This window comes from Trichoderma breve, chromosome 1 (assembly GCF_028502605.1).
Source record: "Trichoderma breve strain T069 chromosome 1, whole genome shotgun sequence".
Taxonomy (NCBI): Eukaryota; Fungi; Ascomycota; class Sordariomycetes; order Hypocreales; family Hypocreaceae; genus Trichoderma; species Trichoderma breve.
In genome coordinates this window covers 6,791,800-6,818,383 of record NC_079232.1, presented here as the reverse complement: position 1 = coordinate 6,818,383, position 26,584 = coordinate 6,791,800, and the positions used below count along the sequence as shown (strand labels likewise).

The 26,584-nt window shown below is 49.9% G+C and overlaps 9 protein-coding genes across 9 annotated transcripts; 6 read left to right on the top strand and 3 right to left on the bottom strand.

Annotated features, from left to right (window-relative positions):
• Positions 1 to 963: 963 nt before the first annotated feature.
• On the top strand, positions 964 to 3,985 carry T069G_01989 (uncharacterized protein; the record flags this gene model as incomplete). Its single annotated transcript, XM_056169199.1, has 6 exons — positions 964 to 1,133; positions 1,199 to 1,253; positions 1,357 to 1,860; positions 1,947 to 2,132; positions 2,214 to 3,695; positions 3,773 to 3,985. 6 exons carry the CDS (start codon positions 964 to 966, stop codon positions 3,983 to 3,985), a joined length of 2,610 nt encoding a protein of 869 aa, XP_056034515.1.
• Positions 3,986 to 5,826: 1,841 nt separating this feature from the next.
• Positions 5,827 to 7,143, top strand: T069G_01988 (uncharacterized protein; the record flags this gene model as incomplete). Its single annotated transcript, XM_056169198.1, has 2 exons — positions 5,827 to 5,888; positions 5,961 to 7,143. 2 exons carry the CDS (start codon positions 5,827 to 5,829, stop codon positions 7,141 to 7,143), a joined length of 1,245 nt encoding a protein of 414 aa, XP_056034514.1.
• Positions 7,144 to 10,886: 3,743 nt separating this feature from the next.
• On the bottom strand, positions 10,887 to 12,098 carry T069G_01987 (uncharacterized protein; the record flags this gene model as incomplete). The annotated part of the gene is made up of 1 exon (XM_056169197.1): positions 10,887 to 12,098. The coding sequence occupies one exon, from the start codon at positions 12,096 to 12,098 to the stop codon at positions 10,887 to 10,889; it is 1,212 nt and encodes a 403-aa protein (XP_056034513.1).
• A 797-nt stretch (positions 12,099 to 12,895) lies between these two features.
• On the top strand, positions 12,896 to 14,529 carry T069G_01986 (fungal zn(2)-Cys(6) binuclear cluster domain-containing protein; the record flags this gene model as incomplete). The annotated part of the gene is made up of 3 exons (XM_056169196.1): positions 12,896 to 12,955; positions 13,035 to 13,715; positions 13,795 to 14,529. The coding sequence occupies 3 exons, from the start codon at positions 12,896 to 12,898 to the stop codon at positions 14,527 to 14,529; spliced, it is 1,476 nt and encodes a 491-aa protein (XP_056034512.1).
• Positions 14,530 to 15,159: 630 nt separating this feature from the next.
• T069G_01985 (FAD binding domain-containing protein) lies at positions 15,160 to 16,685 on the top strand (the record flags this gene model as incomplete). The annotated part of the gene is made up of 3 exons (XM_056169195.1): positions 15,160 to 15,794; positions 15,853 to 16,529; positions 16,591 to 16,685. The coding sequence occupies 3 exons, from the start codon at positions 15,160 to 15,162 to the stop codon at positions 16,683 to 16,685; spliced, it is 1,407 nt and encodes a 468-aa protein (XP_056034511.1).
• A 235-nt stretch (positions 16,686 to 16,920) lies between these two features.
• T069G_01984 (uncharacterized protein) lies at positions 16,921 to 17,741 on the bottom strand (the record flags this gene model as incomplete). The annotated part of the gene is made up of 2 exons (XM_056169194.1): positions 16,921 to 17,066; positions 17,129 to 17,741. The coding sequence occupies 2 exons, from the start codon at positions 17,739 to 17,741 to the stop codon at positions 16,921 to 16,923; spliced, it is 759 nt and encodes a 252-aa protein (XP_056034510.1).
• A 3,529-nt stretch (positions 17,742 to 21,270) lies between these two features.
• Positions 21,271 to 22,344, top strand: T069G_01983 (uncharacterized protein; the record flags this gene model as incomplete). The annotated part of the gene is made up of 1 exon (XM_056169193.1): positions 21,271 to 22,344. One exon carries the CDS (start codon positions 21,271 to 21,273, stop codon positions 22,342 to 22,344), a length of 1,074 nt encoding a protein of 357 aa, XP_056034509.1.
• Positions 22,345 to 23,305: 961 nt separating this feature from the next.
• T069G_01982 (uncharacterized protein) lies at positions 23,306 to 23,719 on the top strand (the record flags this gene model as incomplete). The annotated part of the gene is made up of 1 exon (XM_056169192.1): positions 23,306 to 23,719. One exon carries the CDS (start codon positions 23,306 to 23,308, stop codon positions 23,717 to 23,719), a length of 414 nt encoding a protein of 137 aa, XP_056034508.1.
• A 685-nt stretch (positions 23,720 to 24,404) lies between these two features.
• On the bottom strand, positions 24,405 to 26,311 carry T069G_01981 (carboxylesterase family domain-containing protein; the record flags this gene model as incomplete). The annotated part of the gene is made up of 5 exons (XM_056169191.1): positions 24,405 to 24,682; positions 24,752 to 25,286; positions 25,341 to 25,643; positions 25,730 to 26,137; positions 26,204 to 26,311. 5 exons carry the CDS (start codon positions 26,309 to 26,311, stop codon positions 24,405 to 24,407), a joined length of 1,632 nt encoding a protein of 543 aa, XP_056034507.1.
• Between the last annotated feature and the right edge of the window lie 273 nt (positions 26,312 to 26,584).

The window sequence follows — 26,584 nt, the reverse complement described above, 5'->3', positions numbered from 1 at the left end:
TAACCAGCCTATGGACAAGTTGGACAAGTCGCCGAGCCGAAATCTAGCTCTGGCCAGCTGAAGCCAAGGTGCAGTAGCTGAATCTCCTAGCCCAGGCCCCTGTTAGCATCTCATCTAGCCCTATGCAAATCCACATCCTGCACAACGCTGGCCCGTTGATCCTTGTTCGTTGCGGGTCAGCCCAGCAAAGCCCAGCAGGCAGCTGATTTGGTTGGCTCAAATGCTGATTTGATTTGATTTAGATTCCATCACAGCTCCGATTGCCAGGTGCTTGTGGAGCCTTCTGATGCCCGCCCAGATCGCATCGAGTCCAGATCGTGGCCCATGTGGGCATCGACTCTGCTACAGGCGGATTCTGCCGAGGCGCGAGCAGACAAAAGACTTTTCTTTCTTTTCTCTTTGGCCCTCTTGTTCAGTGGCTTCTTATCCTAGGCCGCCGGACTGTTGTCTTGAAATGGGTTAGATGGCCCGATTCGTTGTGGGACTATTGCCCTCGGCTGCCTCGATGCACCCATGATAGAGACGGCATACGTCTTGTGCGAACAAGCCATGGGATGGTGGCACGCAAATTTGGGTAGCCGAGTACTAATGCACGCGAGTTCATACGCGGACTTGGCCCTCTTCTCCATCCATCCATGCTGTGCTCGAGGCCGCCCTTGGTCCCGGTCCCGTGGGTGCGGCCTTTCTCTCCCATGTGCTTACCCGATGCGTTTTCTACAATAGTAGATATAAGGCACCATAGCAACTCGATGGGGTTTCCCCCCATCTTCTCTTCCTTGTGCAAGGGGATAGATATTGATTCGTCTGTGGTCCAGACACTCCTAGTCTGATGTCTATCTGAGTTTTTGATGCCTGGGTCTGAGAATATGCCTCTCGTTTGATCAGACGTTATTTCCCTTTCTTTTGTCCTCGTCGACGACGTCGCCGGCATCTTAGACTGAACCAACAGAAAACACAACGACAATGGCGACACCGACGACGCAGCAACTCCTTGAGGAGTATACCGGCAAGGTAGTGCCGTACACGTTCAATGGAGGGTTCGTGTGCCTCAGCTACGCTATCAGCTTGGTCGGAACCGGCACGGCACTCGAGTTGATTAGACGAAGAACTTCACATAGGGGAAAGCACAACTTGTACGGATGCGTCCTGTGCCTTTTTGATATTAGGGACGCTAGTAAACTGACATCGAGAATCACAGCTTCTTGCTAGTCGGCGCTGCCATTGCAATGGGTGGCATTGCCATCTGGTCCATGGTACGATACAACCACGTCGCGAGGAATATCAATGATTGCAACCACAGGCCCTTTCAGTTTCAGTGATGCCAAAACTTGCTAACATGGTGATTTGACCACGTAGCACTTCATTGGCAACCGGGCCATCTACATGCTCAACGGCGAAGCAGCCTTCCAAATCGCCTACTCGACCGCCCTCACCGTCGCCTCGCTCCTGGTGCCCATCCTCGTGCTCGTGCTCGCCTTCGTCGGTGTCAACGGCAACGGTCGAATCCGATGGTGGCGAATTGCCCTCGCGGGATTGCTCTCTGGCGGCGCCATCTGTGGCATGCACTATCTCGCCGACGCATCCATCAGCAACTATCGGGGCTCGTATCGCCTCTCCTACCTCATCGGCTCCATCATCATCGCCGTGCTCGCCAGTACCACGGCCCTCACTCTCTTCTTTGTCTTTGAGAATACCTGGAGCAGCGCTTGGTGGAAGAGACTGGGCTGTGCCATGGTCCTGGCCGGGGCCGTGTCTGGCATGCACTGGTGCGCAGCTGTTGGAACGAGTTACACCCTCCTACACGACAAGCCTGGCAAGGGGGTCTCACGCAAGGATGCAATGGTTGTCGTTATTTGCCTGGTAAATCTTCCTACAAACTCTGGCGGACGCTAAATGAATGCCGTCTGAAGGGCACCGGAGCTGACTGAGCCTACTGGGACATCTAGTCTATCGCTGCGGGCATTGTCATGACCGGCATGGCCATCTATTCGACCTGGGTAAGACGAGACTATGCCAGCAAATCGCAACAGGTCGTCCTCGCCGCCGGTGTCTTTGACGATAAAGGCCGCATCATGGTCTCTCAAGACGGGTATTTGCCCAGCGAAGTCGTGACAGACACATACTTTACAAAGGTCAGTTGCATCTTTTTTCATTCTTCCCTCCAAAGATGCCTTCCTTGATGAAAACTGACACGCCATATCTTGCTTCGCCAGTCCAACGACGACGTCTTCAACACCAGCCACCCCCTCTTTCACTGGATGTTCCGTGCTTCTCGCAACTGGGACACCATAACAAAAGTCATGACCAAGATGACCAACCACATTTCGCTCCTCGCGCAGGAGCGCAACATCGGCAGGGCAGGCGTTCGACTCATCAGCGACGATGGCGAGCTTGTGGACGAGTACGATACCATTCTACGCGAGTTGTTCTGCGTCACTGCGGATGCCCTAGCTTCCAAAACTAAGGAGGCTCTTGCTGGCGTTGGAATATTATGGGATGAAATCTTTGTCACAGGAGAGTCATCAAGGGTTCAACGACTATTTAACAGTGACGAGCCCGGCTTGCAAAATCTCGCGGAAAAAGGCGTTCAACAGAATGGCCAAGAGTACGGCCGCGGTTCTCTCATGTTCCTCGTTCGTAGGGTTGATAGCAGAAAGGAGGTGGTGAGGCTTGAGGCTTCCGGGTTTCGCTTTGTAGAGGTTCACCAGGTCGCTCCCTTTATTCGATCAACCATGCGCATCAAGACGCCCGACCTGGAGGCTCGTCTACACAACATGGCCAACCAGAGGGACAAGACCCCCATGCTATCTCCCGGCTTCCATGTGGGCATGTTTGCCGTCCGCGCCCGACTTGACAGGGGTGGCTTCGACGTGCTCGCGCAAAAGACAGCCCGGAATCTGCTTCCCTCTGTCCCACTGCCCGTGGGCTCTCTCGATGCCAGCAATGCTAGCTTTCTCAACGGCCTTCGTGGCTTGCCGCTCTCGACTATTCTGCTCAAACTTCAGGCCGACCAGTCTGCTTCTCCTAAAGACCGCATGTTTGCTTCGATTTTTCGAGACGCCGTTTCATCGCTTCGGAACTCTCTAGGCGACGAAACCTTTGACAGCGCTACACTTTTGCCCAAGGTAGTGCAGCTCCCATGCGCTACCTCTACTGCACAGGGCAAACCTTTGTCTAAATGCATCTTCATTGCTTTTCAACTCGTCCTCCCCATCCATGCCACTGTGCTATCGCCTGATTGCGAATTCACGCCTCTCAACTTCTTCAAAATGCGCCAACTTACCTACGAAGGCTCATCTCATAACATCGAGTTCTCCCACATGGTCCACCGCGACATGTCCTCAACAGTACATGAGCTGTCTTCACCTCCACGGCGGTTCAGCGTCGCGGCACAAGCGCATAACAAGTTGTTTTCCCGAGCTGTAGGTAAAGTCAGGGATAACCTGCCGGGCCACAAGAGACATGCGACGGCCCTTGTATTGACGCCTACAAGGAGCCAGGAGCAGCTGTCAAAGTCAGTATCGCATCCTAGCTCGATATACAATGGCGACAACGGCAGCTTCGATTACGCCCGCAAACTCTCATCAGCAAGCCAGTCCCACTCTGGGAAGGACTCGCATAAGGATCAGGGCCAGAAATTTCACGTCTTTGGCGGTATCATGGTGTCACAGGAAGTGTCTATCAATGTGCAAGATGTAAGTGACAGCAACGTCTTATCCCTCCATTGTCCTTTTCTGGAAGCAAATATCTAACCGTCATTTTCTAAACACAGAACCAAGAAGACTCAAATGCCCCAGAGCAACAGGGTTCAGAGCTCAAGCCCATTAGGCCCCGAGCCGACGCCCAAGGCAAGATGGAAAGTTTCTACACTGCTACTGTGACGGGTGAGAGCGGCTTCGCTGGCCAGGGGAAGCAGGATGAATCTGCATTTGTAGACGAGCTCCTCGGCCTGAGTGTGCAAGCAGACAAGCGGGCGACAGCGTAATTCTTTTTTTGGCGTTATTTTCGCTTCACATATTAATGATTGGACATTTTTCTACTTTGGGATATGATGAATATGAGGGTTATCGGCGTTATACTATGGAGTGGTTTGAGCGAGTCGTCTATTGGAACTATGATCTGTACAAAAGCCAACCATTTGGCACCTGGGATATTTTACAATTTTCGAGTTTCGTATATACAAATAAATCCTTGGAATCTATTACATCGCTTTGTGCCATAACTTGCATACTCCTAAAGCTTAATTTTTGATTGGCATCGCCAAGCCTATAACTAGCGCTGACGATGTTGTGCCAATTTGTTTTTCTGCTCGGCACAAATAGGAAGAACATGAAGCAGAGATGAAAAGGACCATTGGATTGTCTCGCTGAGTAATGAGCCGTGTATGCCTCTGCTTCACCGCTCTGTTCATTGTGGAAGCTGATTAGCGTGGCGTAATGAGTTGACAATAGGCGATAAGTTTCGAAACAATTGACAGCCCTGGACTGGAGCGTGTTTTGTTTGTGGTGATGGACTTGTCTTTTCGTGGACTAGCGGATCCCAGAGTCTTGAATGTTAAAGATATAACACATTGCATTTTCTATTACTATTTTGGATATTTTCTTTTATTTCTTCGGTTGTGTCGTGATTATCTACCTTGTAGTCGAGAGATTCCGCAATCGAATTCTGCCGACTGCACTCACCACCTTTCCCCCGCTCTACTTCAACTTACCTGCCTTTTCACCACAACACTTCAAAAGAATGGTTGGCAGAAAGATTTTTGGCTGGATCAAAGAAAAGACTCTTGGTCCATCAATCGACGATGACGAACCAGAGACTATCGGAGACGCTTGCGACATTTGCCATTGGAATGGACAAAGCAGCTATCATGTATCCGGCACCGACCGACTTCGCGAAACAAGGCGATCGCTGCAGCTTCAACCAGGACAGCGGACTCTTGAATTGTCTCGTTCAGCAAGAGAACGTGGATGCCTCTGTTGTGCGATCTTGTGGCAGCTAATGGAAAAGAGTCTGCTCGGCGAATTGCACGATGCAGATATTTCTATCTGCCTGTCTTCGGCCGGCTACTTCACCATAGAGTGGAGATATCACTTCAACGACTCTGTTACCCAAAACTGGATGTTTGCCTTGCCAAATCGCTGGGAAGAAGCTGTGAGAAGCGTCGCTAAGAAGCACAGATGGATGTATCTTCCGCTTTACAACATGCAGAAAGAAACCACACTCAGCCGCGATACTTCGTCGGACAAATGCCTCTCATGGACCAAGGCGCAGCTGGACAAATGCGTTAAACATCATAAGCATTGTATAGACACCACTAACGATTTTCTGCCAACGCGACTTATCGATGTACAGCCGCTAGGACCAGACGGTGATGTTGTTCTTTGTAACGGAAGCGATATTCCAGCTGGATCTCAGTATGTGGCCCTGAGCCACTGCTGGGGACCCAATGGCAGGACCGAGATCAAGTGCCGAACGTTGTCTGGAAATCTTTCTTCGCAGCTCCATCGAATCTCTTGGTCATCATTGTCACAGACGTTCCAAGATGCAGTCGATTTCACCCGCCGACTCGGCATGCGGTTCTTGTGGATCGATTGCATATGCATCATACAGGAGGACAAAGATGACTGGCTGAAAGAAGCGCCGCGAATATTTGATGTATATCATAACGCCAGATTGACACTTGCAGCTCATCACGCGAGGACCAGCCTCGAAGGACTATACTCCAAATCAACGCCTGAAAGAGAGACTCATATAACTCTCCCACCAAAAGTAGCCGACGAGATGATGAAAAGAGATAGCGGCAGCATAGAAAAAGGGCCGATCGAAATGATTGGTTTGCAAATGGATCCAATATGTCCATTTCGTGGCAACGCGGAAGACAATTCCGAGTTGCTAAGCTTCGAAGCTCCCTTGAAGAATAGCGACCGAGATCACTACGATTCTGGACCGCTATTCACCAGGGCCTGGACTTTTCAGGAACGTCTCGTATCACGCCGCGTGCTGGTATTTACAGCAAACGACCTTGCGTGGGAATGCAACACGATGCTGACTTGCGAATGTAAAAGAAACGACATGGATACTTCAATCAAGTCAGATTACAGCAAGACACTTGAGGGCACAACCTCCAAGTGGTACAAGAAGAAGCAGGTCACCGCTAGAGAAGACTTGTGGTGGACTCTCATTGAGCAATATTCGCGGCTCGGAATCATAAACGCCACTGACAAGTTGCCTGCTGTTGCTGCCATTGCTCAACAATTACACATGACCTCGCGACAGGATGAGACGTATTATGCAGGCCTCTGGTCCGGCTCACTCTTTCAAGATATGCTTTGGGTCTCTGATGCCCAAGACTATCAGAATCGCGCTGCCCGACCGAAGAATCCAGATGCGAATGGAGTCAAGTGGTGGCCATCTCCAACTTGGTCATGGGCTTCCGGTGAAGATCCTGTCAAGTTCCTCGGAACTACATACGATATTAAACCAAACGTGAAGCCGGTGGCTGAGCTGATGGAACTCGAGTGCCGCAATTCGGATGGCGAAGCTTTTATGCGACCAGACGAATCTACCTGCTTCCTTACACTGCGTGGCAAGACTGCTCATGCAAAACTCCAAAAGACTCTGAGGGGGGCAACACATGTCTTATTTACCGTGCAAGTAGGAGACACAGGCAGTAGAAGCACCATTGCTTACAACAGAAAAACTGATGACGATGCAAATCTTGAGGGCATCGTAGATACGAGAATGGTTTTTATGGATTATGATCCGTGGCCGCAAAGTTTCTCTGTGCTGCGTTCTGATTCGCATGATGAGGCACACGCAACTCCCGATGAGGACTTCAACGCCTCTGAAGCTGCAGACAATGATTCTGAGGGAAACGACTTTGGCTCTCCAGTAGATGGCGCCGAGATGGATGTCGAGTTGATGGAAGTTGCGGATCTAACATACAAAAAAGACATTACCATCCACAAAAAGGACCGGCATCAGGCAATCTTCATGATTCTCAAGGAAAGAGGTCATGATGATGATCGTTGGTACGAACGGCTTGGCCTTGTCAAGGTGTCGTATTATACCGATGAGAATTTTGTCACGGCTTTTCGAGAGGCAACCTTGAACCGGACAAAGAAGAATTGTGTCATTGTTTAGGTTCGCCTTGGAAATCTTGCCAAGACTTCTTAGCGAAGCTTCAGGCTACCTATGGACGAGGGATTACAGAGTTGTGAGCGACAGTAGTTCCATCCTATGCCACCGAAAGCCACGAGGTCAGTTTGGTCCCATCCAGCAACTCTTTATCTGTTGCTGCCTGCCGAAAAGCACGGTTGTACTGATCTTGCTGCCAGCGAGGCTTATCGATTTCGAGAAACCACCCGCCGCTTAGTTCCGCCTTAGCAATTACGTTCAGATCAAACTTGCTATTGTATCTCAGACTAATGGCCCTGTGAAACTAGAGCGGCATGCCCCCTTTACCCGCTCTATTCTCCTCCAAAGTCCATACACGCTGAAGCCTTTATAGCTTTCTATTAGAGCCGCTGATGACCATGCTGTAGTCAATCGTTTCGACTTGGTGCGACTTCCTGAAGGCTCAACGCCCGTCTCACCGTCTACGGGGAATTGTAGCTTTGATTGGGACGGAAAGCCCGAAAATCCAGCTGCTCTCTCCTTCACAGTGCGTACTATAAGACTTATAACGAGCGTGCCCAACCATGGTGAGCAAATCCGAGCTGTCAGAGTTTTCAAATTAGCATGAGATTTCCGCTTGGCGAAGCGTCATCTAGGGGCCGGGTGGGAAACAAAGCAGAGCATTAGCAGACGGGCAGGTTCGCCAGCGATACCTCTTCGCTAGCCAGAGGGAAGCCATACCACCTTTGATGTAGGAAGACGAGATCTCCTCATTGAAGAATGGACTAAAATCATTGCACGGCGATGTTCACGCTCAATGGCGAACATGGTGGTGAATTTAACAACTCCCCCGGCACTGGGGGATGCAAGATGGCAGTTGATTCACGGGGATCTAACGGGGTTGCGATAGTTGATTCAAAGAAGTGATCCCCAAATGGGTCATGACCACCAAGTTGTATCGTGTTCCAAGGCGATAATCATCGCGGTCTTGGAACTCTTCCGGAAATGGGGAACTAAGAATTCATTTGGTTCCAAGAGATCTAACGGGACCGTTTCGCCATTCGATTCGATCCAACAACCTCCCAAAACCATCGATTCACTTGTGTTTTCGTCAGCTTTCGTCATGTGGCCCTTTTTCTGAGGAGCGCGTATCGCACGTCCTGTCATTTAATGAGTCGGGCTCACTGAAGCTTCTGGTCCATGTTTCTCGTGACGACAGTGGAAAGACGGCACACTTGAAGATGCTCTTCTCCAAACAGGCACCGAAAGTGCCAAGATTAGGCTTGGGAACCGACAGGCCGACGGAACCGATAGACGATCTGGTTATTTGTTGACAGCTAGGGAACGCACCTTCTAACGAGACTGGGGGGATACCAACACGGGAAACCTAGCTCGTCCGACCACTATAAGGACCACAGAGCGAGAACAGGCTACAGAAACATTTGATCATCAAGCTTGAGTCAGCATACTATCACGCGGAAGCAAAGAAGATAAGACTCTTCGGGCTTTCATTGGTTTGGAGGACCCTGCTGATGCAAAATATCTCGCCAAAATGCTCGCTCTTTGCTTATGCCTACGGCCCCCAACCGTGAGCCGGACAGTGGCTGAATCAAACCTAAGTTTCTCTGAAGGTGAAAGCAAGGCCTTCTCTGTCGTAGGTCCTGGAACTGATAAGATCTTCTAAAACATATCGCAAGTAAAGCTAAGGCTGTGTCATTCTTGGCCAGTGCTGCCCCCATTACAGCTAGGGTCATTTCATCGCGATAACGTTTCTCGATTCTTCTATTTAGTTCTGAGGAATTCTTTCTCTTCTATATCAGGAAGCCGAGCCCGACTTAATCACCAATCGTCAGACTCTCACAAAATTATGTCGACAAGACATTTGAACCAAGTCAAACTGCATATGCAGAAAAATTACTACAGAATCTAGGAATGGACCAATCGAGGTCCGTGACAACGCCTATCGAACCACCTATTTTGCCAAGCATGATTCCAAACGATGGTCTCACACACAGAGATGAATACTATACCATCAGACTGGTGTTGAGAGTTTGATGTATGCGATGACTCAAATGCGGCCGGACTCGGCCTTCGCGATGTCATCACTTTCCCGTTATTGTCACAGCCCCTCAGCTATTCATATAAGTCAAGAGAAACAATGCCTACGATATTTTAGGGGGAACAAAGACCTGGCCCCGATCCTAGGTGGCTACAGAGGTCGAGGGGATGACGAGAAAGGTGGCTATCGACTGATCACGGGGTCGGTCAATTCCCCTTATCAAAATTACAGATCCTATTTCAGACGACGACGAAATATCAGAGCTCAAAGCTAGTTCACCCAGTTTGGTTGATGACAAAGTTGATGAAGCTGAGAAGGTGTAAAACTCTATGTGTTGTGTTATGAAAAGGGGAAAAGCTTGCTGCAAACAGGAGCAAATAAAGATGGGCAGCATGTGAGTAAAAGGTTGAAAAGTGCCAGCGGCGCTGCCCATTTCGTGCCCAGTGGCTCGCTGAGCATGAGCCAAAGATTCCTAAAGCCTAGCCGACCTGCGTCTACGGATATATTGAAAGATGATTTTCGACCTTGACCACTGATCTTACATTTTCTTGGATTCGTTTCGTCAGCTCTCTGGTACGCTGGAGCAGTCTCATTCGGAACGAATTAGATTTGGAGTCGACTTGGATCTCGAGTCATTTCAGTTTTGTGGCTCAATCTCTCATCCAGGTGCTATATTAGAAGGTTGAGCGAGTTTTCCGGACTGAAGCTGTATTTTGGGGATAGGGAAGGCGTTGTCATCTGGCGGAAGCTCGATTTTGAACCCCATCATCTGCTGAACTCGACAGACGAGGAAGAACTTACGATAAACGCCTCTACAGACGCAATCTTGCATCCCTTTCCAGCTGGCTTGTTCACCTCCTCTCGGGCTTGTCGTCATAAATCCGTCTCTTTCGAACAACGGCATTCTCATTGCAGACTTTACAAAATCTGCCTACCACAGCACCGTCGTAGGCAGTTAGCAACTAGCGTTTACGGCAAAAGGTTTCGAGAAGCAACTCGGGCTATGTAATACGACGGATTCTTCCCAGTTTTACGAGGATAAGTCCGTGTACGACGCGTTGCAAGATGCGAACAATTCCCTGTTTGATCAAATCGGGCAAGACGAATTGTAGCTCGAAACCGAAGTGCGGAGCTAGAAACGGCATCATGGCAACAATGGAACGGAATCGGGATCGTCGTCAGGCTTCCAGCTCGCTCCTCTGGAAGGACGTGATCCTACACCCGGTGTGATGTAAGAAATAAGAGTTTCGTTGAGTAGGTGAGCAAAGTAAGTCTCTCAGGATGATTTATATGTCAAAAAGAAAAAGAAAAATGCGCGAAAAGAAGAGTAGAGGAAAGCGAGAAGAAAAGAAATTAGGCCGCACAACATTTCCATGGTATATATATATATAAAGCTGAACAAATCTTTCATGATTTCGCAATCTCATGCCGAATGAATTCTATTTACTCCAACCGATGCTGTCGTTCTGTTTGTGTGAAATGACGCGGAGATTCCAGATCTCTCGTATTCGCTCTCTTGGGCTTTTCCAACTCCAGGCTGACTTTGTGCCGTCTCGGGTCCGACTAGCAACATGATATGGTAATAAAGGTAAAAGAAAAAATTGAAAAAAAAAGAATTGAGTGATGTATGCCCATAACCATTCCTTGCCCTCTGCCGTTATCCTTTGCCCATGTTCCGTCTCTTTTCATCTTGAAACTGTCTTCGTGGAATTCAATTCCGTCTGCTACTACGATGCCGCCGCTCGCGTTGATGCAATGGTGTTGACTGTCGCCGACTTTTATCCTTATCCTTATCCTTGTCCTTGTCTCTGTCTCTGTCTGATTCTTCTCGAAGGGTGAGGCTGACCTCGGATGGTGCAATTGAGGGGTTCACAAGGGTACTGCTCCCGTCGTCGTCTTCATTCGCAGGCAAAGGCGTGGCCTCAATCTCGAATGGGATCTGGCTGTAGCCGAGAGCTCTACGCTCCCGCAACTTGGGCGACTTCTCTCCCAGCCCAATCTTTGACGCGGCCCACGTCAACCAGCCCTGATTTGGCGGAATCCATTGGCCAATATTGAGGGTATAGTGTCTCTGGTCGTCGGGCAGATTCAGCCAGACAAACTCCCTGTTGCTGTTGATTCGGCCCTCCATGACAAAGTCGCCAATTTCCTCGGGAATCTTGAGTGCTTCGGCGACGAGGATGGGTTGGTATGCTGGAACGAGGAGATGCAGCCGCGTTGGGCGCATGGGGTGTCCTCGCCGGCGTGCCTTGTACTCGTTCTCTGTGATGCGCCGTCTCGCTGCAAGCATAAAGACGAATACCGAGTCAATCTGGTTTGTGTAACCGCAAAACCTCGTACCCAGCGGCTTCTCCTCCAGGAGATGAAAGAACTTGGGGTACCAATCGTCGTCGGGATGCCAGAGGAAGAACCAGTGATTTACTGCTGCGTCGTCCGACGTCTGCATGAGCCGCTCCCGAATCATGCTGTGCACATAGTCGGGAAACTCCTTTTGGGCGATGAGAGCTGTTTGCGCTGCGAGGCTGACTGAAATATCCTGTAGCTTGGCGGCGATGAGCTGTAGCGCCTGAATTCCCTGGTACGTCTGGACCATATTCATTCCGATCCTGACCGTCGTCGCAATCATGCTAAAATACGCAAAGATTCTGGCGCTGTCGCACATGGACTGGCCCATGACCTGCATGGCCGGGATGAATCTGTTGAGGCCGTCGGCCATCTGGTTTGCGCGGGGGGCAAAGTCGTTGACCCTGCCGGCCAGCTCATTCGCCTTGGACAGCGTGTCGCCAATCTTGATGAGTCCATGGCCGGCCTCGATGGTCTTGACGATGGGGGCCGCATTGGCGAAGAGCTTTGCGGCTGCTCGAATGGCCCTGCCCTTGATCTGTTTGTCCTTGAACACAAAGGACAGGAGGTCTTCGCCCATGGTGATGTGACCGATAGTTTGGGTGCCTTACGATATGTACGATGTGTGTGTGTATGAAAGAGAAAGCAGATCCAGGGGTAAGACGGGAGCGCAAATGCGGAACAGAGAGCAAGAAAAGGAACGACGACAAGGCTCCGTAATCGCGGGGAGATGGAGCAAAGTATGAGTCGCAATCAGTCAGTCATACACGCATCACGTCGTGGAATTGAGCTTCGCGGCCCAAAAAGCGTGCAAGAGATGCATCTGACCGTCGCCGCTCCACTTTTGCTCCCTTACCATTAGCTGGTGCTCTGTGCTAACAAAAACAACAGCAGCCCTGTCGGTTCCAGTGACGTGGCAGAGCAACCCATGGCTATCATCGTTTGGGTGGAGGCATTGCTTGGAGAACTGGAGCTCATCCTGCGGCTTCTCATTGGAGGATAGTCAACTGTCGGTCTGCAGCTTTAAGAGGCGAAAAAGGGTCAGGTCAGGGGGTGAGCATGAGAAGCTGGTGGTGAAGCTGTTGGACCGTGTCCGGTTCGGGGATAGGATGAGAAGGGCTGATCGATGGTGCGTTTGTTTTTTGCAGTAACAGCACGAGACTAGAGTGAGGCAAGGCGAGGCAGACAGGGTTTCTCCTGAAGATCCCTGGATAAGTGAGTGTGTGCCTGGCGAGAGCCGGGATATCCTCGGATCGTGGTGTTTTAGCATTGATCCCATTTGTTAGTGTAAACGCGTACAAACAAAAAGTGAGTTGATCGAGACTCATGACAGCACACTGCATCTCATGATTTGCAGACAGTCGAAGAGTCGCCGTCATGGTCAATGTCGCCGGGAGGAGTAGAGGCTGCGCGACGTGTCGGAAGCGTAGAGTAAAGGTGCGCTTGCTGCCTGTTGATATTCAACTCATAATGAGAGCTTCAGTCCTTGTAACTCATACCATCCCTGTTCTTGTAGTGTGATGAGACTCTCCCAGCGTGTCTGCGATGCCTCAACATGGGCTTAAAATGTCCCGGAGCTCTCACAGACACCTTCTTCGTTCATGCAGTCCCCAGCGCTTCGTTGCGTGATTCATCTGATGCTCTCACAATCATCAAGGTGAAGCATGAGCCATCGCCACAAATCAGCGCCGTCAACCTTCATCTCTCGCAGCTGCCAAGGTCACAGCCGTCCCCAGCCGGTGCATTTGATCAGCTCTTCGTCTCTCACTTCATCGACGGTTTCTTTGGGTCCGTAAGACCACCTCTACCTATACCAGGAGGTAGCTCTAGGATTTGGTTGCACGAGCTCCCCGATTTCCTCGCCTCTCCGTCTCCATCTCCCGTTCAAAGCTCCATCCGCGCTGCGTCAATGCTCAGCTATGGCACCGCTGTGGGAGATGCGTCTATCAAGACCGAAGCCTGCCGATGGTACATGAGGGCGCTGCAGAGCCTGCGACTCTTGCTGGGGTCATCATCTCCAGAGACTTCTGTATGCGCAGCCGTCATGCTCACCCACTTTGAGACGTTGGCGGGCACTAGTCCCAGGGCTTGGCTCAAGCACATCAAAGGCGCGGCTTCGTTGCTGGAAGCGCAGGGACCTGAACGCTGCCAAAGCGGATTCTTGCATCAGATATTCAGCCATCTGCGGCTTCAAACGGTGCGTTTTGTTTTCTCTCTTACAAGCTTGAGTCCTCTTATAACGAGGAAACAATGCTAATACCGTTGCTCTGAGACAGTTTGTAGCGTCAATGGCCGAGAATGAGCTTCACCCCTTTGCCTCGCCAGAATGGATGACAATTCCTTTCAAGGTCCACCCAAAACTGATTTTCGACAAGCTTGTTGACATTCTCTTTGCTGTTGAAAGATGCTTGTCAGTCGCAAGCCGTCTAATCACATCCACAGCCGACAAAGCACACCAGCTGAAGCACAAACTCGACATTCTCATCCAGGATACACGGCTCCAGATCCACCAATGGCGATTGGAGGGACTCCTATACGCTTTTGGGCAGGAACAACAAGAACAAGAGAGGCCAAATCCTATCCTTGATGCTGATCTCGATGCATCTGATCCAAGTCACTTCATGCTGCCATATACCGACATTCCATCAGCGGCATTAATCACGCTCTACGATACGGCCAACATCATCGTGCTGCGTCTATTGTGCCTTGTTTCTCCCACAGCATCCTCGTATATCTCACGAATCCAACATCATACGCAGTCAATCTTATTCGCACACGCAATGACGAGTGCAGCACCTAGCGCTGTACCGGGCCGAAGTTCTATCATGATAGTCCAGCAGCTGAAGACTGTTGCCTTGTGGAGTCCTTCTTCGCGGCAAAGGGTAGTGGCTGTGGAGATCCTAGAGGGGCAGACCAGTCAAAACAAAGGCTTTGCCGACATATCTTCGCCGTCTCACGAATATTTTGCCGATGTGGCGGCTCATATTCTCGACCATTACCCCGTTGAATGAAGGCAGTAAAATACATCAGCTGCCACGTTACTAAATCACAGAACTACACCAAAACGAACCCCTTCGTTTCTTACCAGCTTGATGGACCCGTCAACTAGTCGTCTTGCAATTTCTCCGAGGATGACATTGAGAAGCGCAACCGACGGCATCTGGAACCGCACTGCCCCCAAGTGGCTTGTCCATCGCAACACTAGCCAAATTGGTGAATCAGGGTAACCTCCTTCATCCTGCTGGATCCTGGGGTGCGGAGAAATAATATGTGTTGCCACTGGCTTGGGCTTGGTCATGAGAAACAAGCACAGCCAATTTACCTGGATCAAACTCAATGCTTGATTAGGCGGCCTTGTGATGGATCTCTGGCCTATGCGCATCGATGCCGAAGTCTTGCTTGACTCTGTTCGGTTAGCTTTGCGATTTAGCGGCTCCACTGATCATGAAGCTCTCCCGAGATGATTCGGCCTTGGTGTAGTGAAGCCGGTCTGGTGTTTTGGGCTCTGGATATTGCACCACGAAAGGAATGCATATATATTTCTGTTCTTCGTCCTTCTTGCCCGTCTGGTTATATCTCCAGTCATGCAGCCCTGAAAAGCATTTTTCTGTAATTCAGCATTTAAGGCCCTGTCGACCACCATGAAGATTGCCGTCATAGGCGCTGGCATTGCCGGATGCGCAGTGTACCTCGAACTGAAGAAGCATCTCCCCAGGAGCAGCTCGTCCACTGAAGACCACGAAATCACAATATATGAAGCCTACGACACAGGCAAAGATGTCACGTCAGACGATCGAGAAGAAGGACCGACGCATTCGTCCACGCTCATTGTCGGCGGCGGAGTGGGCATCGCACCCAACGGGCTCGGTGTACTTCAGCGTCTTGATGAAGCCATCCTCCGAGATGTGACACGCCATGGATATGTCACAGCGCGATCCAACATGAAGAATAAGAATGGGAGTTTGCTCATGTCCATTGACGCCAACATCTCCACCACCAGCAAGTCAGGCAGTGAGCCGAAAAAGCTAAACATGGTTGCATGCAGCCGTCATGCACTCTGGAGATCTCTGCGTGCTCGCATTCCGGACGCCGCCATTGTCAATAAGCGAGTGTCGCAAGTTGTTGCCAACCCGGAAGGTCGAAACATTGTCCAATTTGTTGACGAGAGCGGCCCTATAGAAGCAGATTTAGTGATTGGTGCTGACGGTGTCAAATCAATCGTCAAGAGAGCTCTATTTCCCGAGGCGTCAGAGGATCCATATCCTCCCCATTATGAGTGAGTACAGTATTCGTTATATGTATCATCCCGTACTAACTGCCTGTGCTTTGCAAAGGGGCCTTGTCGGCATTGGAGGCTTCATCCCAGCAGCCGGCCTGGAAGAATTCGTAGAGAATGGATCCATGAACTTCATCTTTGGGGGCAACGGCTTCTTTGGATACTTTTTCTCGGACAGCGACCCTTCGGATCCCAACCGCGAATCTCCCTACGCCGTGTCCAAGCCGGGTGAGACTCTGGCTTGGTGGTCCACATACGAAATCCAACAGTGCCCGGATCGCAGTACTCTCGACATGAATGACGTCTCCAACCGGCTGCGCGAGAGACACGCCCAATGGAAAGATCCAGTCATTCAGCGAGTCATCAAATCCGCTCGAGTTACAAACATGTATCCCACTTGGACGTCGCCACCGCTGCCAACCTGGGAGCGTGATGGAGTTGTCTTACTTGGAGATGCAGCTCATGCCCTCCCATCGAGCTCCGGACAGGGTGTGTCGCAGGCGTTAGAGGACTGCGAATCCTTTGTGATGTTTCTAGCACATCAGCTTGGTCGAGCAGACTCAAGCAGTTCCGTCACTGGGAAACAAGCCGTCACCAAGGCCGCAAGGCAATACATCAACCTCCGCAAGCCGCGCGTCACGGAGATATTGGAAAATGCGCAGAGGATTCAGAATACCAAGCGCGACATGGGTATCATTCGAGAGTATGCAATGTACTCATTCTTTAAGCTTCTTGGTAGGTGACATGTTGTCACTCCGCGCAATCACTGTTGAATGGCGGCTGACAATCCCCGCAGGCTTCTTCCCCAACATGGCGGCGAAACCGTCGCGTAAAGTATTCGAATACAATGTTGCCGAACAAGCTGCTCAGATGATTGCTAGCGACAGTTAGCATGTCAGAAGCATCTATCCCCTCTGGTAGACGACAAATCGGCACGGCATGGCTCGGAGTCGGAAATGAAGCTGTTTCGAGTCGTTTCGGCTCGGGACTGTGTATAATAGCACTTGAGGATTTGAAAGCGTTGCATAGTTGTATCATTTGGAACCCCCCACTTTCCTCAACAGCGTTTCCCATGAATAGAAAAGAAAAAGAATATCAGCGCTGTAAACTCCACACCCAATCGCTGTTAAAAGACAAGCTTGCCAGGCTGCTCGTCAAACGGAGTGTCCTCTTCAATCTCGTCATCGTCGCACCAAAGCTTGATTCCGACCACTTGGCCGTCCTTTTCAGCCAAAGCAATCGCAGGCGGCCCGCCAATGCTATCTTGACCAACTGGTAGACGGAATTGAGTCAGCACTTGTTCCTCGGTCATCAACTCTGAAACCAGAACTTACAATGGAGCCCTCCCAAAGTAAAGCCGTAGTTTCTGATACGGTCCTCCGCATTGATGGGGTTATCATTGAGGGTGATCATCTCGAGATACCCGTCATATCCATCGTCCTCGGTATATTCCCCTTCTGTGATGGCGGCTGCTGCGTCAGTTGTCAGATACGCCGTGGAAATGACATTAAAGAGGCCGCCATCGTCGTAGTAAGTGCCGCCATGCTTCCAGGTCACGCCTTCACCCCACTCGACAGAATCGTCAAACTGATCTTTGAACATTTGCTCCCAGGCCTGCCACGCATCAAGGGAAATTGCAAAATCGAGCTCAGTGTTCTCATCCAAATCTGCCACCCACCGAAGGCATGCTTCAAAATCAGCATTTCCCAGTTCCATTCCAGGAACCTTTCTGACTTCTGCTTTCCAGATGCCAGGTTTGCAGTTTGAGATGCCAGAGTGCTGATAGGTCAAGTGTTCCCACTCTTGGCTGTTTCCTGTCATGGCAAAAGCGATACCATCTGGGGGGTTTGCAGGGACAATGACATAGCGCGGGCAGAGGCTCAGAAGACTGGAGAGACGATCGCCTTCGTCAAACTCGCCGAATTCTTCGCTGTCAATCTCACTCATCGTAGCTGGAGAGGAGTTGGTTCGGAGGTTTTCGTCAGCTGTGAGAGAATACTTGCTAGTTGGATTTTGGCGCGAGTGAAAGTAGACCAGCACTGGCGGACATTCAACGCTTTTTAAATCGCTGCTCTCCACGCATCAGCAACGGAGCTGGTATGTCGTTCGTCGTCTACTAAGTCGGCCATTGCCTAATTAGTCCAGTGGACATCGATGGTCAGCGTGGATACGAGGCAAGATGTTGAACTAATCGAGCTGATCCCGGACTAACCGTTTGACAAGCGTGGGGTCAAGCCATGTGTAAGCAGGGACATCCTGATTTCTTGTCGTATTACTGCTAAGAGAGGCGCTGTGTCAAGTGGAAATAGTTGCCTGTTAGCTTATGAAAAAAGGTCCAGATGCTCTCAGCGGAGGTATGAAAGCGGGTCGATTGTTCATGCTGCACGGCTAAGTCGGCCGGGGGTTTTGCGCGGGAATGCGGAGTGAGAAGAAGAGATGAAGGCATCGCGAAGAAGAGAAGCTGCAGGCAATTGTTGCTCTGTGGAAGATAAAATGGAAGTTTGTGCACGCGGTAAACGTTATCTCAATATCGATAAGAGATTTGCCTCTCGATTGGCTCATTAAGCGATGATGCCGTCATTGAACTTGACTCCTTCCTGAACATTGTTGAAATCAATTTTAGTAGTTTAGGGTAAGACATCACGGTGTTATTAACGGCAAGTAGCGGCCTGACAGCTGTGTAAAAGCACGCTCGAGAAACAGCAACAGACAATGCAGCGTTAAAATGCACGCAATTGAGATTGTGCAAAATTCATTCGTGAATTGGTTGATCATCCCACCTATCTAATAGTACAAGATGGACGTTAATTTCGGTTCAACATCAATCACCATCAGACAATGGTGATAGAGGTCCATTTAGCGGGCTTCTGCCTAAGGCTGCCTGTCCAAACCCGCTCTTCAGTGAATCGCCTGAATTGCATCATCACCATTCAACCCTCAACATCACATTTTAATTTCAAGCTCCAATTTTTGGATACGAGGCATAAGGTATTTGCAACCATCTCTGCCTGGCAATTTATGATTTGAGGCTAACCCGGTCCGTTAGCTGCCAATATTCTTCATCCTCTCGCCACCCGAATTCACGGCATCTTCCACTCCTTGCTCACCACCATGAGCCATGCGAGGATCAGTACGATGGATGCTCCTTAGCGACCTCCATTTCAGGCATCATGACCGGGACCGGATATGGCAGACGGCGAAATGGATCGTGGCTCAGGCGGAGCGAACCAAGGTCAAGCGGGTGGTGATTTGTGGTGACCTGCTAACGAGCCGTACAATGCAGTTGACACATGTGTTGTCTGCGTGCTACCGATTCATCGGCCTCCTCAGCGACGTCGTGCCGCGAGTCCACATATTACTGGGCAACCATGACCTCTCCTACCGCCGTGACTATCAGACCACGGCTCTCGCTGCCCTCGGCATCAACCGCTTGGCTCCGTATGTATCATTGCATAACGGGATTGCTCACCACGAATGGGACGGCCGGCGCGTCTTGCTGTTGCCGTTTCGCGAGGACCAAGAAGAGTTGACAGACGCTGTGGCTGCTCTGGATCCCAGCGAGGCGAGTAAGATGGTTGCTTTTGCCCATCTCGCAATCAACAAGGCCATCACGCAGCGGCATGTGGTTAACGCTGGCGTAGACAAGCCTCGTGTGACGGGCTCCATCACATACCGTGGCTTGACAGGCCCAGATCGGTTTACCTCTCTAGCTCGAACCTTTACAGGGCATTTTCATAGTCACCAAACTATCCGCAACAATGATGGTCTAGGAGGCAGCATCACTTACCTGGGCTCGCCCTTGCAGTTGAGCTGGGCAGACCTCTACGATGAGCGGCGGGGCGTTGTATTATTCGACCCAGAAACGCTTGAGCATGAACATATCATCAACCCACATGCTGTTAGTTACACAACGGTCGACATACAGCAAGTTCTTGATGGCCAAGTCAGCAAGGATGCCGTGGTAGACAAGCATGTCATGCTTGTTGGCGAACGTAACCATCTAAAGTACATCACGGCTCGTGATAGGCTGATTTCACCACAATTAGAGGCGCGGAGCGTGCGAAAGTGGACTCCCACGGGATTTGCCCTGAACGCCGATTACACGTCATTCGGTGGCCTAGGAACATCGGTCCCGGAGAGCGATGCTGCTGTGCAACTCTTGGAGACATTCATTGGGGACGAAGAAATCCCAGCTACGACGAGAGATGGCATTTCAACCGATGCTACTGTCGAATCTCCGGCTGCAGAGCTCGACCTCGCGGCGGAAGCTCCCAAGTATGTCGAATCGTTGGAATTGGACGAAAATTTTCTCCCACGCCGTGACAAGTTGGTTCGACTTGGCCAACGAATAATCCAAACCTCTCGCGAGAGGACAGATCGGGATGAGGAGCCCGAGCTTAATTACAGAGACTTTCTTGAGCAGTCATCTCAAGCAGTCGGGACAAAAACTGCCACCGAGTTGGCAGGACCCTCTACCCACGTCTTCGTTGCTGAGCCGCGCAAGCTCACAATTACCAATTTTCTTGGCGTGCAAGGAACTATTAATATCGACTTCCGAAAGGATTTCCCGCGAGGATTGGCCTTCTTGGTGGGAGATAACGGTTCTGGTAAGAGCACGCTCGTCGAGGCCATGGTTTGGTGCCAGTTCGGGCGGTGCATTCGCAGCGGATTGCTTGTCGACGATGTCGTCAACGATAATGCGGGAAAAGACTGCTCCGTCATCCTAGAATTTGCCAACGGATACACTATCGCGCGGCATCGCAAGCACAAGATTTTTGGCAATCGCGTCATTGTCTCACTACGAGGTGAATCACAGCCACAGCTCGAGCTCCCAGACGCGCGAACGACTCAGCAGGCCATCGATGAGCTGCTTGGCACCGTCTATGACACATATGTAAGGACGGTCGTGCTGAGCCACGAGAGTGCAGCAAGCTTTCTTAGCTCGACGCCGGCACAGCGACGTAACTTGATTGAGGCATCACTTGGATTGTCGATGCTGGATGAATGCGGTCAGCTATCAAAGTTGTTGCTCGAGGGCATCAACAAGCATATGGATGAGGTGCAGAGCAGGCTGGAAGGCTTGCTCATGCCCATGAAGCACGTAGAAGAACGACGCGCAGACTTGGACCGAACGCAGAAGCGACTGCAGAGGGACATGGAGGAGGCTGGCGCATCCCTGGAAAGGGCTCTCCAAGAACTTGAAGCTGCCAAAGTACAGATGAATAGAGCACATTCCAGCGAAGAGAATAGCCCGTTCAGACATCAGTATGTAGAAGTCTCGATGTTGCAGGATCAAATTACTTCTGAAAAGGAGAATTTACAACGGCTGGAGAAGTCGTATGTCCAAATACAGAAACAGAAGTTTGCCGAGCCGACGACATGGCCTGCCCAGCTACAGCGGCAAATGACTCAAAGGCTGGGAATAATGGCTGATAGTCGCCCTGCAGGTCTGACCAAATTGTTACATGCAGCGACGATGTTTATCCTCCGTTTCCGACTGATGGCCCTCAGGAGCTTCATGCGCATATCCGGAATTCCAAACGACGGTTTTCAGGGAGCCAGCCTTCAGGATCATAACGTAAAGGCAGTCATCAACAGTCTCAGAGAAGATATCAATCGTAGCATGTCGAGGCTACAGCGTCTAAGGCACGAAGCCGACAGAATCATTTTGCTCGAAGAGCTCGCTATTAAGAGAGCTATCATGATTAAGGAGCAACTTACGCAAGTCATTCAGGCTGAAAAAGCATGTGAGGAGAAACAGAAGCAGTTTACATTCGCGCAAAAAGACGTAAACAGGCACTCGGAATACTTAAGAAAGGAGGAGTCATCTCTGCAATCGCTACGCTCAACGCACGACGCGCTGACCACTACACATAAAGAGCTCGAAGCTGAGCGTGAGCTCTTCCAATTTTGGTCCTCTGCTATGACAAAACGCACACCTCGCGCCTCTTCATCTTCTACTAGATCCAAGGCGAAAACGTCGGCCAACTTCCGCGATCATATCCTAGGAAAGACGATTTCAGAGCTCAATACGCTGCTCGTGCAGGTCCTCACAATGCTGTATGATGACACACGCCACGCGCGCGACATGGCGACGGGAATGCTGCGTTCGCTGTTTGACCCTGATTCTGTGAACAGCACTATGAATTCATCCTTTTCCTCGTCAGGACCTGTCCTTGATCGCACTCTTGCTGTCAACGCCTCGCTCGCCTACGGCAAGCGTTCCGGTGGTGAGCGTAAACGCGTCGATCTTGCGCTCTACTTCGCTCTACTGCAGCTGTCATGGGCTAGAAGCGCCCACCGCGCTCACTATCTACTCGTCGACGAGGTGTTTGACAGTCTAGATGAGGCGGGTCAAGCGGCTGTAGTCCGGTGGTGCGGGCTCATGTCACAGACGGTGGGCTGGGTTCTGGTGATCACGCACAGCAGATTCTTGGTCGAGCGAGACTTGGGGGAAGATGGAAACATGGTCATGAGGGCAAGGATGGGACAGAAGGGGACAGAGCTTACTGTCGATGGACGAAGGATTGGAGTTGAAGATAAGAGCTGAGATGACAGTGATCACAATGTTGTGAAGGGCTTTTCATAACAGACAAGCAGAGTACAGAAAAACCGAGACCCAGAAGATTTTGAACACCCACGCGTTAAATTATACGCCAGTTTTATAAGTATCTTCTACTATAGCTATAATTTCGCTACCTTAGATAGTATTTACTACTATATCTACAAACCCCCCATAGCTGCTACTATATTTATATTTCTGTAGTAACTGCTACTGTAGCTATATAATAAAATTCGGGTGCTGGCTGAATAGGCGTTCCTCTACAAAAGCACGGGCTACTTATTGAGCTAATTGGGTGCCAGTATTACTGAATGCATGCACTTATTCATTTTATGGCCTCGCTTTTTCAGAACTCCGCTTGACAGGATAAAGGCGAAGACGCAAAAGTCATTGTGATATTTGGACGTAGAGTGCGAAACGTCTCTGCTCAACACAGTGCCTCTCGCCATCACCCGGAGCTCAACGCACAACAACAACTGGAAATTAAAAAAAAAAAGTTAAAATAGCTATTGCTATGTAAGCTTCCGTCTTTGGTTAAAAGACCGCGTAGGGTCGTAACAAAAGCAAATTTATAATAGTCAAGTAAAATCCCACGACACCGCATTAGAGCGGCAGTAGTAACGCATCCTTCGGCATCCTGCGATGGCTTAGACTTGCCGATTGCCGTGAAGCAGACCAATTCGTAAATATCGTGACTATTATTGATGCCCATACAAAGCAATCATCTATAAAAGGGACAAGTCCTTGACTAGACGAAGGTGATAAACCACAAGCATAAAGATCATCCATTCACTCCAGTACTACATCACTATAGCTTCTCACTTCTTACTTCCAAAGGCCATCTTTCAACAAAGTATGCATGATAGCTTGTCTTGGAGTTGTCTGTTTATATAAATTTGGGTGCAATAACTGATCAACATTTCCAGCGTTTCGTCGATATTTATCCAATATGAGAACCATGTATCCTCCACATGTCCCCACTGCCGTCTTCGGCCTCTCTGCTCTGGGCTCTTCCACACCTCTCGTCCCTCGTCAATACCCAATCATCTGTACTGGCGCCGCCGGCGAAACATCCAATACTCAAGCCACCATTGCCATCGAAGCATTCTTCGGTACAACCTGGGGTCAAGGCCAGCAGTCATTCCAGGTCAACCCTTCGGGCTACAAACTCACCGTCGAGGGCGCGACAATTGGCGTTGGCGTCACTCAAGCCGGTACAGGGGAGAGTCTGGACATTGGCGTCCCAAATTTGATCAACTACTGGAACGCTATTAATGCCCAGTGCTCGGAGCAGACTGGAGGGTTAGCGTCTGGCTACGTTGTTCTATCCGAGGATAGTAATTATGCTGCATACATCAACTAAATGGGATTTGGGTATTGGGGTATTACTTACCTACCAAGATAGTTTTATCCTTCTGTAAACAAATAAAGCAGCTTGTTCTTCAGTACATTTGAAATGTCGATACTTGATATAAGATTGCAGCTTATAATGGCTATAGATCCAACAAACCGGGCTCCTATGGGTCCTATAGGAAGAGATTCCTGGATGAACTGTAGTTATTGGTAAATTAATACAATTTTGGGGAAACAAAAAAGAAAACAAATGTTATTACCGTCATTATTATGCGTAAAATGCAAAAAAAAGAAAGCGACAGAGGCAGGGTTCGAACCTGCGCACCCGAAGGTATTAGATAGCGAGAATCGAATTGATGATTCAAGTCTAACGCTTTAGACCACTCAGCCACTCTGCCTGATCCGTGTCGTGGCTGAGCCGAATTTTCGCCTAAGAGCCTTTGAGCAGCAAGGACACGAAGCGATGCTTCATCCCATTCAATTTGTGAAAGAAAAGTGTTGATAAAAAAAGACAAATCCATTTATAAACGCAATGCAATCAAATTTCGAACAAATGACAAAAATATTTCTAAAAGAGCGCGCATACTTCCATCCAATTAAATCCCATATCCTGTCCTTCGGCCCGTATTAATATCGTATTCTTCGTAATTTAGTTGTCCTTCAGAAGCGACACCCCAATCGGACTCATCGTCATATTACTGATAGACGTTTGCCCAAAAGTCGCATCGAGTTGCATTAACCTTGCTCGTCGCCTGAACAGGTCCCTGAGCAGTGATATTCACAATGGTGCTGTGGGCTCCAAGATGGGGAAAGGCCTTGTGGTTGTTAAACTCGGGAACACCACCCTGGACAAAAGTGATGATTGCTTCCTGGAGAGCATCCTGAGCCTTGGGCCATGGAGCAGGGGTGGAAGGATCGTTGAAAGTATACTGGAGATCTTGGATGTGGAAGCCTGGAGAAACACCAAACTCGTCTGCATTACACGTTCTGGTTAGTCAAACAGTTTGTAAAGAAAAGGATAAATGACACGTTGAATACTCACAAGCATATCCGGTTTTTTGGACGGCATGTCCAATCCAATAATAATTGCAATCAATCACAGCCTCACTCCACAGCTTCATCTGTCGAGTGTCTTGGTCAACATAGCCCAGAGAACCATCAAACTGCGGAGGATACAGCGAAGTAACAAGCGTGTTCACGTCCTTGCTCGTAAGTCCAGCAAATGACCGGTTAGTCCAAGTCTTGAACTCAGCATCAGTAGTGATGTTAGGATCAAAGAAGAATGCACCCTCAAACATGTTGTGGCCGGCCAACACCTTGACTGACTTGTCAAACGTTCCCTCTTTGATCATCTTGGTAGGAGAACCAGTGATGTATTTGCCATCAACGACAGGTCCAAAGATGTATGTCGTGGTGGGAGCCGCTCCGATCTGTGCAGCATTGGCAGCAATAACCGCTTGCGAATCCGCAGCGCGAGCCTCTTCCAAGCTGCTGACGTTGAGATAAGACAGAAACTGGCTATAGCTATCCGCTGCAACCTGCATAGTAGGGATAGTGGCCGGGCTTTGCGCGATAGCCTTGGAAAATAGACCTGCCCCCTTACCGTTCTCTGCAGTCAAGTGGAAGAGTACTGAACCACCACCGGCAGATTCTCCCATGATGGTAACTTTGTCTTTGGAGCCTCCAAACAAGTGGATGTTGTCCTGAATCCATTGCAGAGCAAACTTTTGGTCGAGGAGACCAGCGTTGAGATTACCATCCTTCTCGACATCAGGGCCGCCTAGGAATCCAACAGCGCCTAGACGATAGTTGAGAGCGACGAAGACGAGGCCGTCATCGGAGTTTGTGGCAGCGTGCTGGAAAAGGCCGACTGGGTCGTAGCCAGGGTTGGGTGTTCCTGTCTTGGATCCGAGGACGAAGCCACCTCCGTGAATCTGTTGCCACCAGTGTCAGTAAAGATTGAGATTGTTCAAGAGAATTTACCACATTTGAGAGAGAGATAAGGATGAATTAAGCTTACCCAGACAAGGACAGGGGATCCTCCGTCTCCACATGCCTTCTCCCCAGCCTTTTGCAGCGTCTTCTTGGTCACATGGACGTCAAGAAAGAGACAATCTTCGCTGGCACCCTTATTCCAATCAACTGGTGGTGGCTGGCCATCTTGAATGCTCGTTTCCCAGATTTGCAGGCTAAAGGGGTTGGCAGGGTTTGAATATTCTCCAATTGGACCATATGCGTCGCCCTGCCAAACTGGAACACCCTGAGGACAGAATCGCAACTCAGATCCCGTTTGGATGGCCGTTCGATTGGTTTTAGGCTGAGCTGGAGCGCGAAATCGAAGGTCTCCAACGGGAGGCTGAGCGTATCGAATGTTTTGGAACGTGTACAGTTGGTTGGTGCTGTTGTAGGATAGAGCTTGATGGAGTTCCTGCAATTGAAATGAAATATTAGTGGGTTTGCAAATGTAGCTGGTTTTGAAAGAAGGTTGACAAACATATCCCAAGTCTACGACAGGGAGACAACTGGAACCGGTGTTGGTTGGAGCCGCGTTGGCTGTAAGAGCAGCCGACAGAACAAAGCTGCCAAGCAAGACTTGACGCATCATGAAGATGGCGATTGAAGCTTTTTCGTCGAATTAAGTTGGAATGCCAGGACAAAGAGATTATCAATGTGGATGCTCAATCAGTTGGCTTGTTGTTTGAGTTGATGGTGATGATGATGCCTTTTTTCCATCTCTCCCATCACCGGTCTTTTTCTTCTTCTTATAATCCATCTTCAACATGTCTTCGCCTCACGCGATGTCAATACCATGACGAAGCTTCATACACGATGGATCAGATCCAAAAGTTCGAGGCTGTGAAATCCAGACCCTTTC